This window comes from Fusarium oxysporum, chromosome III (assembly GCF_013085055.1).
Source record: "Fusarium oxysporum Fo47 chromosome III, complete sequence".
Classification (NCBI taxonomy): Eukaryota; Fungi; Ascomycota; class Sordariomycetes; order Hypocreales; family Nectriaceae; genus Fusarium; species Fusarium oxysporum.
In genome coordinates, this window is record NC_072842.1 from 4,403,780 (window position 1) to 4,420,476 (window position 16,697).

Consider the following 16,697-nt stretch of genomic DNA (forward strand, 5'->3'; position numbering starts at 1 on the left):
GTGATAGCGTCTTTAGTTGAATCGAGATAGATATTAAGCTTTATGTATGAAGAAACTCGTGCACCTTTTACTTAATACCGTGTCCATGCGCGATACATGTAGTTCATCACGCTACGTCGCCGTGCCGCAAGTTGCTGCCTTTTTGATCGCGACGCGACGCTATTCCGAACCATAATTTTGGTAAGGACCAACTCACATTCTATCCTTCAGCTTACTTCCTTGTAGCGAAGCTCTTTGCAGTCATAATTAAAGCTATGTTCCTGCTTTTCCGCCAATGTCACCCCAAATCTGGGCCGCAGGGATCAACACCCCACCATCTGATAAGCCAGGTGTATATACACGCCAGAGTGGTATCCCTATCGTGCAATCCCAGCCCAAGTGTTCACAGACCATCCCCCATGATGTAGGCTGTGTCCCAAAACGTCGACCCTCTGCAACCATAACCGAGCGTCATGTGTTCCCCCAGATAGTAAGCCAGGGGCACTGCTCGATCTGCATGCCGTACACCGTCTCGCCGTGATGCATTCCTGGTACCCGGTGGTTGCGTCCCAAACACCTAGGACTCATAATGTGGTCGCAGCCCGTTGTGTTTGAGCTGTTGCGGCAGTTCTAGCGTGGTCGAGGGAGGGATGGGCCATGTACACGTGGCAGGGTGAGTCTGTGCGATCTGTCACCTGCGAGGCCTATCATGACGTTCCTATGCCGTAGCAGTTTTGACACTGTGCGATGACATGCTGGTCTGCCATGGCTTAAATGCTTCTAGAATATTCTTTCGTTTCTCCTCTTTTGTAGAGATGGCTTGATGTGCGAAAGTGGCACTGTCTTGGTATTTTGTCGATACAACTGGGCGACATGCTCTTATTCTTTCGCATGCCTCATAGAACTTATATGTCCATTATATTATATCTCTTATCTCTGATAGATGCTTATATTGTGTTCAAAAACCTAGTCCTTCTGTTTTGCATGTTTTGGAATGGCCGGAAGCTCAGGCTGTTGATATCTTGCCACGAATAGTCCAACAAGGTTTGAACAGCTTGGGCTAACGGTCGAGGACTACAAATACGAATTGAATAGATGGAAAATAGTTTGCAGAGTTCCATCTGAGAATATGAATCAGTAGGGAAGCTTGAATCCTAAACAATAATTAACTTCAAGAGACGGGATTTAGTTTAGACACAATATGTGAACTACAAAAAGAGCGCTTCAAGATAACTAAAGTTTGTTTCACTATAGACACCTATAGCAATCAGAAACTCCTTCAGCTGGGTAGATATTACCTCTCTCGTCCTATTCCCGAGTGTGATTGGTATGATATCTGGCTCAAGGACCAGGCCGCTGTTACATAACGCTGTTCAAAGGATCAAACAAGGATGAGCAACACTGCCCATAACAGTTATCCAAAGATTATCCTCCCATTGGGATTCTACTCTCAACATATTGAAAACCCAATCCATCGTCGCTTGCCCTTGTGCTGTCATGCCACTTAAGTACACGCCCCATTGCAAATCGTGATGTATCCCTAGATATGATTGTTCAGCTCGGCCCAGTTACTCTAATAGTCGTATATTTACCAAGTCTTTTCCCGGGTGATCTCTACAGTCACTCGACAGCGGGAAATACCGTTTAACGGACCATAGAAAGGTCAATGGATTATAGTTGAACACATATTTGGCATCCGGCGCTTCTTCGCGGTATATATCAAGGGTTTCTGGCTATTTTCAGCAACTACTCTTCAATTTGACAGTCAAGGGAGATTACTGACCTTCGAAGAGCGTGATGACATCTGAAATCTGAGATCCTCGGACTCCAAAGCCAATACCGGCAACGTTCCAGTGGACGTCTTTCATGTGCTTACTCATTTCGGTCCCAGGTATCTCGGGACCTCTCCAGACTGCTGGATGCTAGTCAGTACCGCAAAGCGGTTATTTATTCAGATTACCCTACCTCTCACGTTGTATCCCGCCTCCCGTAGCTGGCGCGTATGGTTGAAGATCTGCGCCTCAGCAAGAGCGGCATCATAACCCTGCTGCGTAACATACGTATGCCGACCAGGCAAGCCGCTTCACACAACGTCAGTAGATATTTCATCAACAGTCTAGAGGCATGAACTCGCGTGTAGAAAACATTGACTTCTCCACATCCTGGTAGAGTAGTCACTGAGTTAAAGATAGACCCAAGCGAGAGGAGAGATTGTGAAACAAGCATTTTGAAAGCTGAAGAATGCGCCTGCAAACTTCATCAGCTAGCCTGCGTGTTTTATGTGTCGGTATCGCTGGTGTCAGCGCCAAACTGAGGCTGAAGCCACTTCAACTTCTCATTCGTCTTATCTCAGACATGTTACAAACTCAGCATCTCGTATTGGCTGTGACGTAGCTGTGGCTTACTATCCGCGCCTTTGTGTATCGCGATGATTGGACGGCGAGGTTCTCAAGGCAAACTCGGCTTCCTAGCCGGGACCGAAGTTGGCGCCGCACAAGCGTCAATCGAGAAAAAGGATTCACAGCATCTTGAAGAATCTTTCAAAACCGGCAAAAAGTATTAAACAGCTAAGCTTCATACTGGCAGCAAGGTATAAATAATATGTTGTCTATGAGATATTAACAAGCAAAGAGTCAGAAAAGAACTGATCCAAAAACGGCTCCCCATAAATATCTTCCAGGTCAAACAAATTATGCGAAACATTCTCCATCGGCGCATTATCCTCATCGCTATTAATCGGATGTATAAACTTCGTCGCAACCTTGATAGTAGCGCTCGTCGCAGCATAAGTCCCTCCTGCTTTGCACAAACTCGCCCAGTCAACGCCCGACATTGCAGGGTCAAGAAGCTCCCACATCATATCTGGTTCAAACTGAATAGTCGCGCTGCTCGATTCGTCATCTTGGGGCGATTGTCGCTTCTTTTTCACTTTGATGTTGAGCGTTCGTAGAATCTCGACCTACAACGCTGTCAGTATCGTCAAGCACTAAGGCTAGGAGACTCACCTTTTCAGCAATATGAGGCCACTTCCGCGATAAGTGCTCCAGGAACGTCTCACAAATCCCCAGATTCTCCTTCGCCTTCTCCGAAACCTTCCTATCCCTCGCAAACTGAAATATCCACAATATCGAAACACATCCCGCAACAGCTTGTCCAACTAAAGGATCATTCACCTCAAACTGTCTATCCGCACACATCCTCACAAGTCTAGAAACCCACTCGGCGTGGAATAAAGCGTGATCAACTGTATTCTGCAGAAAGGACCGTGGTTGGAAATTCCGACCGGCGCGGCGGAGAGCGACGAGTTGCACAAAGGGATTGTTGAGAATGGCTTGGGTGGCGTGCATGAGTACTTGGAATAATACCCAAGGCGCCCAGTATTCTCTGTTTTCGCTGAGTTCGGAAGGTGGTTGGTCTGGGAATGGGGCGTTGCGGATGAGATGGCGATGGGAAGTGATGTTTTCGAGCTCGTATAGCTTGACCGTGAGTTGATTGTGCCTTGACGTCGCTAGCCATGGGTACTCATTCGCTCCGTTGCGGATGTCGCGAAGGTAAGAAATAATACTACCCCAAACGGAGATGTAGCCGAGACAAGTTGCGACAATCCCTACGTCTTGGACGTTTGCTTCGTATGCATCTGTTAAGTCAGCGCAATACGTCTTCATCCCATGCAGAGTCGTTGGTCGCGGTACGCTCTTGGGATAATTCGGTGCGTGGGCTACTTCGAAAAGAGTGTTGCAGTGGGGAGTAAAGGTGCTTTCCAGGATAGCGATGCTCCAGTGGCATCTTGAGACCGCATCATCAGACTGTCGTGAACCACTGGCTTTTGAGTCCGAAAGACGAAGTGACTCCAGCTTTGCAGCCATCCCTATCATCATCCACGCCCGGGAAGACTTTCCAGCTGGACTTACTTAGCGATAAGTAAATAGCATGAGAATGAACGTACCAATATGATCACACAAAGCAAGTAGACACAAAGCCTGCATAACCTCCAACTTCACCAGCCCTTCTGCCGCCATATCAACAACTACACTCCTTGCTGAAGTGGTGTAGTACTCAATAGCCTTCGCTTCTAACCCATAGTAGAAGTTATGACTTGTATAATGAAGCGAAAAAGCTAGGAAGCTCCACCGGAGGTACTGGGGTACTGTCCCGGTCTTGAGCTGGAGACGCTTCGGGTCGAACAGCGGAAGTGGTTGGAAGTAGATCTTTTCGCGGTAGGCATTCACAAAGTCTGTTAACAGGTCCGACGGTGGTTCGGGGTTTGCTGGTGACCTGTTCTTGTCAGTGAGTCACGACTGGCTCGGAAGATATGTCGTACCATGATGAGGTTTCGGAGAGCATAGCTGTTATTGGGGGTAATTGCTGATGTATGCGCGGTGAGTTGGTATGACTATTCCAGGTATTGACCTCTTGACTTTGATGTCTGTTCCCAAACGCTTGGCTTTAAATTCAATTAGCGAGGACAGTAACCCGACCCAAGAACTTACTCTGGTTCATGACTCGATGCAGTTGGTGATATGCTAGCATGTTGCGCTTTGAGAGGCCTGCTTTTCTACATCAACTCTCTCGTCCATCGTAGCCCACGCGCGCAGTGACTAACAAGCTTCGAGCGAAGGATCTTCGATTACTGCTGACGTGATTCCGAGGCAAATAAGTACATGTCTGGTTCGCTATTCGACAATGCGAACATCCTGGCTTCTCAGCAGGACATTTGATCTTCTTCTCACTATCCCCATCGTCAGTATATCGTCTTTATCGCGACTGATAACCTACCGACAACGCTCACAGGAGCGCCTTACACGCGGTTCGCCAGTAGTCCTGGGCATTGACGATATCTTGGCCGGGGTCTTGCAAGTCTTAGTGAGTGTTCGGAATTCCGGTCAATGTAACTTCTGGGGAAAGAGTTAGTATTTGGAAGTCAAATTCCGGGCGCAAGCTAAAGTGATGGAGGAGAAAAGCTTCGGCCGCCGTCATGAAGATCGGAGATGAAACCCCACAATCTGTCACTGAGAACGGCTATGATTCGTCGGTCGGAAAATGTCAGAGAGATAAGATGGCCGAATGGAGAATGTGGAGTATCGATGCCGTGTCACTTGATCGGGATGGATACCGATGGGGACTGAGACCGGGTTCACCAGCCGGTGGTAAGATAAGATTGCAGTATAAACAACTACAAAGCCTTGATTCAATTAATCACTGGTTTCCGAGGAAGCGTGGGCTTTTAAGTATCAACTGGTGTCTGCGACTTTAATTGAAGCTGTAGCCTGCTTTGAAGAAGACAGGCCCAGCCTTGCCAATTCTCAAACCTCCATAACCATTCTCTCATCCATCACCATCGCGATGAACCATTCTGCTTCTTGAGCCACGCATCAAAAGCCTCATCGTCAGGCCACTTCCTAGGCGCATTACAAAACTTACAATCCGGATCATTCTGGTAGATAGTCGTTGGCAGTGTTTTCTTCACCTCAGTGCAAACGCCATTTCGTTTGAACCCATCACAGAGCCATATTTTGTAAGTCTCCGATCTGAGGTACCGGTAGCAGTACTTGCATAGCCAAGTCTCTGTTCTTTCTTGACACATTTTGGGGGTGAGTTTCAGTAATTCTTGATGGGAAGTGAAGATGATGGTGTAAAATGTTTTCAAGCTTTGCGGGTGTTTAAAGGGACAACAATTGGGAAAGATGAGAGGAAGCATTTATACTTTTGGAGGAAAGGTGATGCTGAGTCTTCAGGTGAAAGTTATTATTATCACGGTCTTTAAAAGCACTTAAATAATCGCATTATTTATCCCGTCTCGTCTCGATATATTCGCATGGTCACTGACCCGAGGCGTCACCCACGTGTTGCTCACTGCATAAGACAGCATGTTCACGTATAGAATCCGTCACTTCTTTGTCTCCTCGTCTACCCTGTCACAGCACGATTGAGGTCAATCAGAGACATCCAATTGTGGAATTCAGTGTCTAGCATCATTTACCCTTGTCTCTGGCCACTTTCAATACTCGCGATGGTGGCACTGTTGATGGTGTAGCATGCTCTGTGCTCATGATGCTGCGCACCGTCAACATGAAGAACAATGGTGATGAGCAGATCATTTTAATTCAATCCAGGACTCATCCTGCCACTGTATTTTAACATTGCTGGGAAAGCGTATCCTGGTCTGTCGGAACAAGAGACCTCCACATCATAGGGAAAGCGACTTACAGTCCATGCGAGGTAAGTCAGATCAACGAAACGATAGTCATATTCTCTATCTATCTGTTATTGTGTGTGTTCGGCAACCCTCTTCACCCCCCCTCCATACTTATTGCTTCGATAATTTATGTCGTATCCCCCATTCCTGTCCAGCACTCATCCATCCTCCACCGTGAGACTACTCTGATCCAAGGATGGCCTGCAGCAACAGTATCACTCACAACCGGGACGCGACTCTTGACGTGATACCACTGGCCTAGGGCCTGAAATTAGAGAATCGATCCGCGAGTAAACCTGCAGTGGGCGGCTGGTCGTCCGTTTCCATGACCTCCTCATCACTATCAATACCCCCCATGCCAACACCAAAAAAGTTGCCTAGAATCCTCATTTGGTCCTCGCCAAGAAACGGAGAAGACCTGGTTTCATCGGATAATACATCCCCCACACCTGATGTCGCAACCTCTTTCCCCTCTGTCTTCTTTCCCGCTGCATGAGAAGAAGGCTCCTCGGTGCTTGTGGGAAGCGGGTCGGACGAGGCGGCTGAGTCATCTGACTGTTGATCCGCTTCAAGACTCTCCTTGAACAAATACTCGATACTGTCCCGGATACTATCATCCCGTTCGGCCAGGACACCAGGCAACTAGCCCTTCATGTTGACTTCGATTGCCTTGGGCAGCGCCTTCTTGTAATCTTTTGGGGGAAGCCCCGTATCCATCATTTCTTCCTTCAGCCTCTTTAACCTCTCCTTTTTGAGATTTATCTCTGACTCCATTCCATTTCCATCCACAAGTGCTTTGAGCTCTTCCTCCGCTTCTTTCCTCAACTTTTGAAGACTGCAGCGCATGCAGGTGTGCGCTCCGATGTAGGACCAGTATTTCTTTTGAGGCCGTATTCTGAGCTTGCATATAAAACCGTCCTTGCGATATGGCACCTTATGGTTCTTGCGTTTCTCTTCTTGGGCCTTGATTAGCTTCTCTCGGGGCTTGCCGCCGCATACTTGGTGGGTTACAACGCTGATCATGACTCTCATGTGGCAGTCTTCACAGCGCCTTTCGTAGCTCGACTTCTGACACATGATGATGAAGTACTGGGTGCAGATTGTTGATGCTGTTGATGATGTTGGTGGCAAGCCGCGATGATAATGTTGGAAATGGATGATGGGAGGGGGGATGATGAAGGGCCTTGAGTCGGCGTTGATGTAGTCGAAGGCGTAGCGCGCTCGGCCAGTGGGACAGGTGTCGTTCGTGATGACGATGGATGATTGTGGCGGTGGCAGATTTTGTACAGATGATGATGTTGATGATGATGGCGTTATTCGATGCGTGGATCAGAATGGAGATTAGGGAGTGATTGTTGTTTTTCCATCTCAGCGTGACTGGCGGGTGATGGAAGCCGCAGCGGGTGAGTGCGTTGACCATGGAGGAAAGTGAATCGTTCAGGTGTCAACAAGGCTGCGACTGCCTGGAGCGCAAGCCAAGCCACACCAATAGCGCAGCTCATTAACATCGAGAAGCCTTTTTAATTACAATCACGGATGATAAATATAGTGATCTTTCAGTCAAAAGCTGCATCTTGGGCATCCGGAAAGGCAGTGAGCAAATTGCCTTGCGTCCATTACCTTGAGGCTGATGCTGAACCTCCTGTCCCTCTATCGTATCCTTATCGCAGTTCGAGTGTCATTCATGAGCATCAGTCTGTGATGGACATTTTGCAAGTAGCTGGCTCGGTATAAGTACGGTAAAATTGACTATGAACGATAAGAATAGGTCGTAGGTATCATGCAATCTCGTCTCCAACATCACTCATAAATAAATCCCCATCACATCTCAATCGTCACCATCCCCTTACTCTCGGTGCGTAGTGCCAGCATGCTCCTCCTTATGATGTCCCATTCCACCATCAGTAACACCCGAGGGCCTCGCAAGCGTCTCATCGTCACTCGACGCCGCAGGAGCAGCAGTCTCGAGATCCGTACCAGCCTGCTTCCTTATCCTCGACATCTCCTCAGGAGGAGGGGGAACCCACTTGGAACTCTTCATAGGGCTCACCCTTTCAAGATACATGGTATCAATCTCCTCGAGAGTGCGTCCCTGGCCTTCAATGACGAAGAAGTAGACGAGTAATCCGCCAAGGACATTACACCCGGCAAAGACGTATCCGTATTGGAAGTCAATGTCCTTCGTGATGAAAGGCGTGAAAAAGGCGAGGAGGAAATTCCAGAGCCAGTTGCTAGCTGTTGAAAGCGCCATGCCCTTTGCACGATATCGGGAGGGGAAGATCTCAGCCATGATAGTCCAAATCATCGGACCCCAAGTGGTAGCAAAACCCAGAATGAAAAGACAAGCAAAGACGATCATAGCGATACCCGCACCCTGCGTCTTCGTGGGATCGTTGCGATCGAGCGAGAAATGTCCGACAGATGCAAAGACAAGGAAGCAGATGAACATCCAAGTACTTCCCGCAATAAGCGACTTGCGCCGACCGTAGTGCTCAACGATATACAAACCAATAAACGTAACCAGAAAGTTAATCGTGTTCAGAATTATCTGCGTCTTGTAGCTGTTGATAGATACAGACTGAAAGATGGTAGTGCCGTAGTAAAAGAAGTAGTTCGCACCGGTAAGCTGCTGAAACATCTGGAGCGACATTCCGATGAAAATACGATAAGCCATGCGGGGCGCTTTCCACATGTTCACGAATTCTTGAACGGGGCTCTGCTTGATGTGACTCTCGGCGCGGAGCTTGGACTCAATTTCTTCCATTTGAGTATGGATCGCCCAATGGTTTGGCGTCGCGCCGTATACTTTGCAGAGAGTTTCACGCGCACGGTCGACTTTGCCATTGCGGTAGTCAAAACGGGGCGTGTCAGGCAGAAACAAAATTCCAATGCCGAGAACAAGAGTAAAGACCCAGCCAACGCCGATGACGATGCGCCAGCAGGCTGAGCTGTTGGGATGGTGCGTTACAGTGCCGTAGTTGAAGCACGCAGCCAAGAAGATACCCATCGTCTAAGCCAAATGTCAGTGCAATCCTTGACAGCTTCTCCACAGATCGTCGGAGCATAAAAACTTGGCATGCCAAGAATTTTATCACTTACAATAAAGAGCTGATAACAGCAAACCATCGCACCACGAATCCACGGCGGTGCAGTCTCGCCCTGGAACATAGGAACAAGCAGCGACAAGGCGCCGACTCCAAGACCAGCGACCCATCGGCCCATCATGATCTGCACCCAATCCCTGTCTGAAGAAATTTGGATGATGAAGCCAATAGCAATCACCCACGTCCAGCCGGAGATACTGTACTTTCTTCCAATGCGGTCTGCAACAGGCGCTGCGATCAGTGCACCCATGAGCGTACCGATTGAGAGAAGCGCGACGATGAGACCTGAGCGGACTGTGCTGAATTCCTTTTCCCCTTCGCTGTTTGTTTGGGCGAAACGGTCGAGAAAGTCTGGCATCTCGAGGAAGCCTGAGATTTGGCCTGTATCATAGCCGAAACTGGTCTCATCAGTTCATGTTGTAGAGTAGAGGGTAGTAGGACTTACAGAAGACCACCCATAGAGACAAAGGTAGCTAGGAGAAAAGATCGGCCCGTGATGCGAGGCAAAGGCGAGTAATCAAGGCCAGCGAGAGATCTCCTCGCACCAGCCTCTTTTCCCTTTTCAGAGTTTGGATTCTGGTCATCGAAATGAACAGTGAGGAAAGACGGCGCCATGATGGGCAGTCCTAATCCAAGCACTTCTTAATAATAATGATATGCTGTAATCTTGAGTGGTGATCCAAAGTCAATTAGTGATTGAGTTACTCGACAGAACGTGAGGATGTCGAGGATTTAAATACATATCGATCGAGAATGACGTTATAGAGCAAAAGTGCGATACTTCGTGATGTCAGGCCTGAAAAGCAGGCGTCCAATGAGCCGCACTCCGGTGTGCATCCTGGCTGTCATGGTCTCGAGACCACGAAATCGGTCCGTCCCATTTTTTTGCTTCTACCAATTCTGTGGGGTTGAGCAAGGGGAATGCAGACAATGGGTCAATAATTGGGTAATGGGGTACCACCTCCACGGGGTTGTAAAGCTGGGGAAAGCCCGAGATCCTTCACCTCTCGCTGCGATGAATGTCAACTGTTTGGTATGACGATATGGCTTTTGGAAATTTGTAGTGGCTGCAAAACAACTGAAACGGCCTGTAAAAAAACGGCAATGCATTAATCTCAGTACTTTCTGATTGGGGGAAATGTCCCCGTGATGACAGTTTTGGTTGGCAGCGTTAGTGCCTGAGTGCCACTAACCCTTGTTCAGTACTATTCTGAATCTGGTTCACCATCAAAACATGACGACACCCGAGGGATCCGGAGAGACCATGACATTCAATGAGCATCAGTTCATGACATTCTCTTGGTCAAGATTGACTCTAAAACAACGTCAATCGACATCGGATTCATCGCGTCTCTACCTTACAGTCAGATCTCTATATTAAACTCTTCTGTAAGGCATTGAATTATTGCCCAGCCGTCAAAATCTCTTGTCTAACCTGCCAAGCCCCGTTTGCCGATCTCCCATACAAATCTTGGCATGCGAAGCAATGACGCCAATCTCAATCCCCTCAGAACCCGACGATCTCGCCATAGAATCGCCAGGTACCACGACACTTCCAAGAACTTCTAGATGCCGTACCTTCAAAGATTACCCGCTCTTCGTCTCCGAACGGCCCTGCCTCGGCCGAAAGCACTTTTATCTTTCTTATTTCTCCATACCCCGTGCTCCCCCATATCATTGCCCCAATGGTCACTGTATTTGTTCTGTTTGACTGTCATGGGATGTGGGATGCATGTATCATTCAGCCGCGTGCGGATGTCCGGTATTCCCAGCGCCACTGCGTCATAGGCAAATTCTGTACTGTTAAGGCATCGAAACAAACTTCCCCAGAAAACCAGTTTTTATGCTGGTAATTTACCTAAAGCGTAACTTAATTCCACGTGTTTCTCCAATCCCCGGTTGGTTTATCTAAGCAACCGTTTGTATTCAATTCTCACGAGTCAATAATTGTACTTCTGGCAGATATACTGTATCATGTCATTGTCGGGGAATTTAATCAAGGTACACTAGCGTGGTATGCATCTTTTCCTACCCTACACAAATTCCTCTTCGTGTTCGCATCATGGTGTACCTGAATGCCGAGCCATCCGTAGGGCTGTCAGCTTTTGAAGATGCAATCAATGAAATGTTGACTCTTGTATCACTTGACGACCCGCGTTTTTCATAGTATGATAAAAGGGCCGACAGCGACGCGTAACATCGAAAGTCGATGGTCGTTTTCACGATACCGCGAGAATGGGAATGTTATTGGAGCGGTTGGCAGCCCATGGGGCCCCCATAGTCGGGAATATACGGTTATTGAGGTTTGCATTTGGGACAAGCTTATCTTGTGTTATTTGACAGTGCCGAGGTTCGTTGCCGGATGGTTCTCGGTGATTAGATAAAGTTGATGACGCTGGAAATGCCTATCACGATGGATCGGATGGAGTAGTATTCTTTTCGGGATCTCCGCTTAGGTAATGAAGCAGAGCTACCCTGTCTCTACAGCAAGTCTCTCTGTTCGATTTTAGTCTTATCGGATGTCAATCTGTCCCAGTCGTTCAACCTACGACCTGTATATCGTGCGATAGGCTCTTAACGTGCTAACCTTGACACCAAGGATTCATCATGGCTTCATCCTCGAGTCTACAAGAAGATCTAAGTTGGGCATTAATGTTTTCGATCTACCCTTCAAGATGCCCATGGGCATGTCAATATCTCTTGAGATCACTTCTTCTGATCCTTCAGCTCCCCACGCTCCTTAACGACCCTTGCAATCTCATCACCAACCTCCGTCCCCAACCCTTCAAAACCCTTGATAACACCCTCCCTATCCCCCTCTCCCATCTCCTGACTCATCTTGAACTTGCCCTCCAGCTTGGTAACCTCGATCTCAATCCCAATAATGTTCCTCTTCAACAACTCAACATACTTCTCCGGCGCATCAGACACCTTCCACTGGCTTGGTCTCTCGCCACCCGTATACCCCATCGTGTTCCTCTCATTATGATCCGTAAGATCACTAATCGCCTTTCCCAGAAATGAAGACGTCTCTTCATTGTTCTCATAGTAAATCCTCGCTTTTCCATAAACCTGCGCCGCTGCGTAATTCCACGTCGGCACAACCTTTCCATTCGCTGGTTTTGTCTCGGTGTAGAATTTGGGGGTCACATAATGATGAGTCGACTTGGTGAAGATCACTAGGACTTCGTCTTCGAGATAGCTTTTTAGAGAGGGGTTGGAGGTGCAGTGTTCGATCATGGCTTTGCTTTGGGGGTTTTGGCGGGCCAAGTGGCCGCGCAGACGACCGAGTTCTGTTTCGCTGGATTCATCTTGTACGTCTAGAAGAAAAGGGATGTGGCTGCTTTGGAGAAAGGAGTGGGTTTGGGACTTTATGCCGGTTGTGAGCATTCCGAGGGGGTTTTCGTGGATGAGACGGCGAAGGACGCGGAGGTCTGCTTCGGCGTGGGCGGCGCGGATATACATGGTTTCGATGTCGAGTATATGTCTTTGTAATATTGGAATGACTTTTGGGCAAATAAAGATATATGTAATCTTGAAGTCTTCAAGCTGGTGTAAAACGAACGGATATCGCAAGTAATAAAGATTTGGCGGAGAAGGCGGGCCGCCAGTATGAGAGGGCGTTGTTCACATCGACCGGGCCGGTCTAGATCGGCGAATCACAGGCACAGTCATTCTCAGCAAGGTCTGGAGCGAATTGGTGCCGAGGGGTTTGTCATTGGTCATTCACCTAGCGTTATCGGACCTGCTTCCGAGGGTCGAAAATGCTTGAATGCAGATTTGATCAATTGAGTCTCAATATCTCGGTCTTGAACACCGAACAGCATTGAGAGACGAGACATGATGGAAAGGGTGTTGATCGTAAAAAAGCTAATTGACCTCTAGTCTGGCCTGTCTATCTAAGTGCCATATTTCAAGTCCACTCTCTAACGCCAAATTCATCAATCCATGATTCATTGCCTGTTCATGTGTATTCCATCTACAAACTCTTAACCATGATATGATCAGTCTGAACAATTGACCCAATAGTAAAATCATGGTCCCCGACCTGTTTATATCCCCACTTCTCATACGCCCTTATCGCCCTGGGATTCTCCTCCCAAACACCCAGCCACAAATTCTCAAACCCCTGCTCCTTAGCCATACTCTCAATAGCCTTCTCCAAAGTCTTTCCAACACCAGCGCCGTGAGAATCAGGATGTACGTAGATCCTCTGCAGTTCAACGGTTTTTTCCATGTTTTCTACGCAAGGTTCACTGCTTCCTCGGGTGAGATATGCGAAGCCGAGAAAATCATCGTTGGAGTTTGTCGCGATGATTACGTCTTTGTTTGGGTCGTTCAAGTCGTTGATGATGGATGCTTCTGTGTATGATTCTTCGAGGAAGGCGGCCAGTTCGTGGGGTTCGACGGAGTGCCCGAATGTTATTGTGAAGACATGTGCGCCTAGCTCTGCGATGCGATTGGCATCGGTGAGTGTTGCAGGCTTGATGATGACTTCTTCGTGAGCCTGTTGGGAGTCCTTGGCAGTCATGATGCGACTAATTGATGAAACTCAACTAATGGTAACGATTGAGTAATAAATACTTTGTAGCCGGGGTAGACATTGGAGGAGTTGGTGGTGAGTGGATCTGCAGATTTTGGATCTCAAGAATTGGGCTTAGCTGGGCGGCTTAAAATACTTGAATAAGTCTAACAAGGAAAGTCAGATAAACTCTCCGAGTCCAAAAATTTCAAAGCTATGCAGATCTGAACGAGTGGCTTCTGGAAAGATCTCGCCACAGGTCTCGGCCCTCTCCCGACGATGACTAGCGCGCGCCCTTGATGTCAAAAATCAATGGACCTCGCCTTTGGATTGATCATTTCCGGGGCCGGATATGCACAGTCACGGTACAAGATTCAGTAGTTTTCTGTAATCGAGACATTTACGTTGTTTTCTATGGACTTGACCCTCATCCTGTATCGATGCACTTCGCTCGGAGGGCGCGCAGAATTACAACCATTTGCTCTATACTTGAGCCTGGAAACGCCCATCTTTCGCAGATCCTTATTCCCTTGTCTTGTAATTGGTTGAGATCAGGGACCCTGAGGGCATCCAATCTTGAGAAGGCTGCGAATGAGAGGAGTAATACCACCGCCATGGTCCTGGGACTGTTAGTAATCGTTATTGTACTCTTGTTGTAGACATACCCGTGTAAGAGATTCTCCAAAGATGCAGTCGGTGCATGGACTGCGAATTCAACTGCATTGAGATACCGACGACAGTGTACCAGACATTGTCTCGCATTCTCAAGTGTCGCGGGATTGGGTTGTGTACCTGGCGCGAGGGCGCAAACTTGATATAGAAAAGGCCTGTAGATAATGTCGCCTGTCGTGTGATATCGTATAGTAACCATGGTATCATCAATCCCTATCGGAGGAATCTCAAGATTGGGTCTAATGCTGTGAGGGAGGAGATGATACCACGCTCCAAGCTGGCGGTTCAATTCATGAGCCAAGTTTGGAAGACTCGATTGCGTTTCTTCAGAGTTGTCCGCTGTGTTATCGCCTGTACCTGGCTCAGCTTCTGCGTAGAGGACGTAGTGGATTCTGTTCAGAAGGCGACGGGATGAGAGATCGGCGAGCCAGCGGTGCATGTAGGGTTCGGAGGGGCCGTCGGACCATGGGTAGGGGAGTTTATCGACGATCTTTTCGATGCCACTGCGAGGGAGATGATGCTCTGCGAGGATGTCACTGACGATAGTTAGAGAATAACTTGACAACACAGAGCGGGTGACTTACCATTCGAGCACGAGAATGGCCCAAAAGACTCGCAGAATTGACTGGTCTTGCGAACCATCTCGCAACAACTTCTCAGATCTGACAAGTCAGTACGGATCTTAATCCCAACCGCATCTATACATACCTTATCCAATAATGCTGTACATCAGTCGACGCCATATGCACCAACCTCCACGCCAGCAACGGCCTTGACAAATAGCTATAATACAGCGCAGCGAGATACAACGCCTGCGGTAGAAGCGGATCTCCACCAAACGAACACAACGACTCCGTGAGCAAAAGTCTCACAGCAGGTGTAAAGAACTTTACCCCAGGGCTCCAACTCGCATCCATTCGGTTCGGCGTTTCAGCAGCAACAGAACCTAGGGCGAGAACAACGAGGACCAGTGATGAGGGAAGATCAGGCCGTGCGCCGTGGTCAACGGTTCTGTCGTACAGATCATAAAAGGCTCGTTGGTCAAGGATTGGATGGAAGCGATGAACGAGCTGGAAGTAATTTCTGACGAGATGATCTGTTTCGTTGGGTGATAGTGTCGGGAGGTCAATTTGACTCACTGGTTCGGCGTTTAATCTCAGCCCTTCGGGAATTGGTCTTCTTAACTCGATATGTAGAAACAGATCTGAAGGGTAATGACCCAGTAGTGCTTTCGCTGGCGCAGACCTGAGTAAATTCCCTGTTGTGGATGAGTGAGAAAGTGGAATGTCCATCGTTGTATTGAAGACATTGTTATTAGCGAATTGAGACAACGAAGTTTGCGTTCCTGGTCCTGTTGAATGCACAGATGAAGCAGCTACTATTCCATCTTCAGGGCTAATTGGTTCGTTATGCCGCACTATGGGATACGGTGCGTAGGGTGTTGAGGCTGGGTAAGGAGTCGATGCTGGAAAAGGTGTTGAGATGGGACTTCGATCTCGTTGACGAGCTATTGCGGCTTGGAAGGTTGATTCGAGAGATTCAAGACGATCAAAGATCTCATCAACGCGATCAACAGGGATGGCAATTCGCCTAACTAAATCAGTCTCCTACCGTGGGTTATGACAGCGAAACTCACTTTGACTCATTTCCTTCATCGCGATACTCGCACTCGGAGTTATTCGCCTCTTCGCAGAGCGTACAAACGGGTTGTCTGCCATCGCATTTCCTCTTCCTAGCAACCAATTAGCACAACCTTGTACCTAAGCATCAAATATTCAAGAGCATACCTCTTTCTGCAGTAATTACAGGCCTTGGCGGCTCGCTTCCGCTTCGCAGACTCCATGCCTGCCTGTTTTGTCTGTCACACTGGAAAATCTTTGCGGAGGGCGGATATCAGGCGGAGTCGGCGGCTGGTTCTCCGCCTTTGGTTAGGAGCGGAAGAACTTCACACCGTACCCCAGGCCATTTAGCTCGGAGACGGCTCCGGTGGTGGAATCCCCGTTTTTTGTTATCGATAACAACGTTTATCTGTGCAGCAAACTGAGTCCTACCCTAGGCTGTTACTTTACAAAGCCATTGCAGCACAGATTACAACAATATGAGTTCATTGCCTATAGCTAGAACGATACGAATATCTCATCACCAATTGTTGTTTTAATTCGATTTCTCTCTCTTCATTTCTAGGTAAAACTTTGTGCCCTTCTCGGGGCAAGTGTTTGACGTG

The 16,697-nt window shown here is 48.1% G+C and overlaps 6 protein-coding genes across 6 annotated transcripts; all 6 read right to left on the minus strand.

Moving 5' to 3' along the window:
* Positions 1–1,483: 1,483 nt before the first annotated feature.
* FOBCDRAFT_238272 (uncharacterized protein) lies at positions 1,484–4,509 on the minus strand (the record flags this gene model as incomplete). Its single annotated transcript, XM_059610190.1, has 10 exons — positions 1,484–1,519; positions 1,572–1,708; positions 1,763–1,894; positions 1,945–2,060; positions 2,385–2,446; positions 2,603–2,938; positions 2,985–3,880; positions 3,926–4,254; positions 4,301–4,325; positions 4,470–4,509. 10 exons carry the CDS (start codon positions 4,507–4,509, stop codon positions 1,484–1,486), a joined length of 2,109 nt encoding a protein of 702 aa, XP_059464532.1.
* A 2,308-nt stretch (positions 4,510–6,817) lies between these two features.
* FOBCDRAFT_199241 (uncharacterized protein) lies at positions 6,818–7,252 on the minus strand (the record flags this gene model as incomplete). The annotated part of the gene is made up of 1 exon (XM_054703951.2): positions 6,818–7,252. The coding sequence occupies one exon, from the start codon at positions 7,250–7,252 to the stop codon at positions 6,818–6,820; it is 435 nt and encodes a 144-aa protein (XP_054559926.2).
* Positions 7,253–7,900: 648 nt separating this feature from the next.
* FOBCDRAFT_179477 (and other transporter-domain-containing protein) lies at positions 7,901–10,009 on the minus strand. The gene is made up of 3 exons (XM_054703952.2): positions 9,725–10,009; positions 9,275–9,677; positions 7,901–9,185 (listed from the first exon to the last, which is right to left on the minus strand). Exons 1-3 carry the CDS (start codon positions 9,892–9,894, stop codon positions 8,022–8,024), a joined length of 1,737 nt encoding a protein of 578 aa, XP_054559927.1. The 5' UTR covers positions 9,895–10,009; the 3' UTR covers positions 7,901–8,021.
* A 1,761-nt stretch (positions 10,010–11,770) lies between these two features.
* Positions 11,771–12,888, minus strand: FOBCDRAFT_219385 (transcriptional regulator PAI 2-type). Its single transcript, XM_031177624.3, has one exon. It carries the CDS (start codon positions 12,742–12,744, stop codon positions 11,986–11,988), a length of 759 nt encoding a protein of 252 aa, XP_031048757.1. The 5' UTR covers positions 12,745–12,888; the 3' UTR covers positions 11,771–11,985.
* A 288-nt stretch (positions 12,889–13,176) lies between these two features.
* FOBCDRAFT_219386 (acyl-CoA N-acyltransferase) lies at positions 13,177–13,935 on the minus strand. The gene has a single exon (XM_031177625.3). It carries the CDS (start codon positions 13,808–13,810, stop codon positions 13,259–13,261), a length of 552 nt encoding a protein of 183 aa, XP_031048758.2. The 5' UTR covers positions 13,811–13,935; the 3' UTR covers positions 13,177–13,258.
* A 201-nt stretch (positions 13,936–14,136) lies between these two features.
* Positions 14,137–16,382, minus strand: FOBCDRAFT_219388 (uncharacterized protein). The gene is made up of 6 exons (XM_031177626.3): positions 16,261–16,382; positions 16,110–16,205; positions 15,182–16,063; positions 15,058–15,135; positions 14,467–15,009; positions 14,137–14,421 (listed from the first exon to the last, which is right to left on the minus strand). Exons 1-6 carry the CDS (start codon positions 16,314–16,316, stop codon positions 14,229–14,231), a joined length of 1,848 nt encoding a protein of 615 aa, XP_031048759.2. The 5' UTR covers positions 16,317–16,382; the 3' UTR covers positions 14,137–14,228.
* Positions 16,383–16,697: the final 315 nt, after the last annotated feature.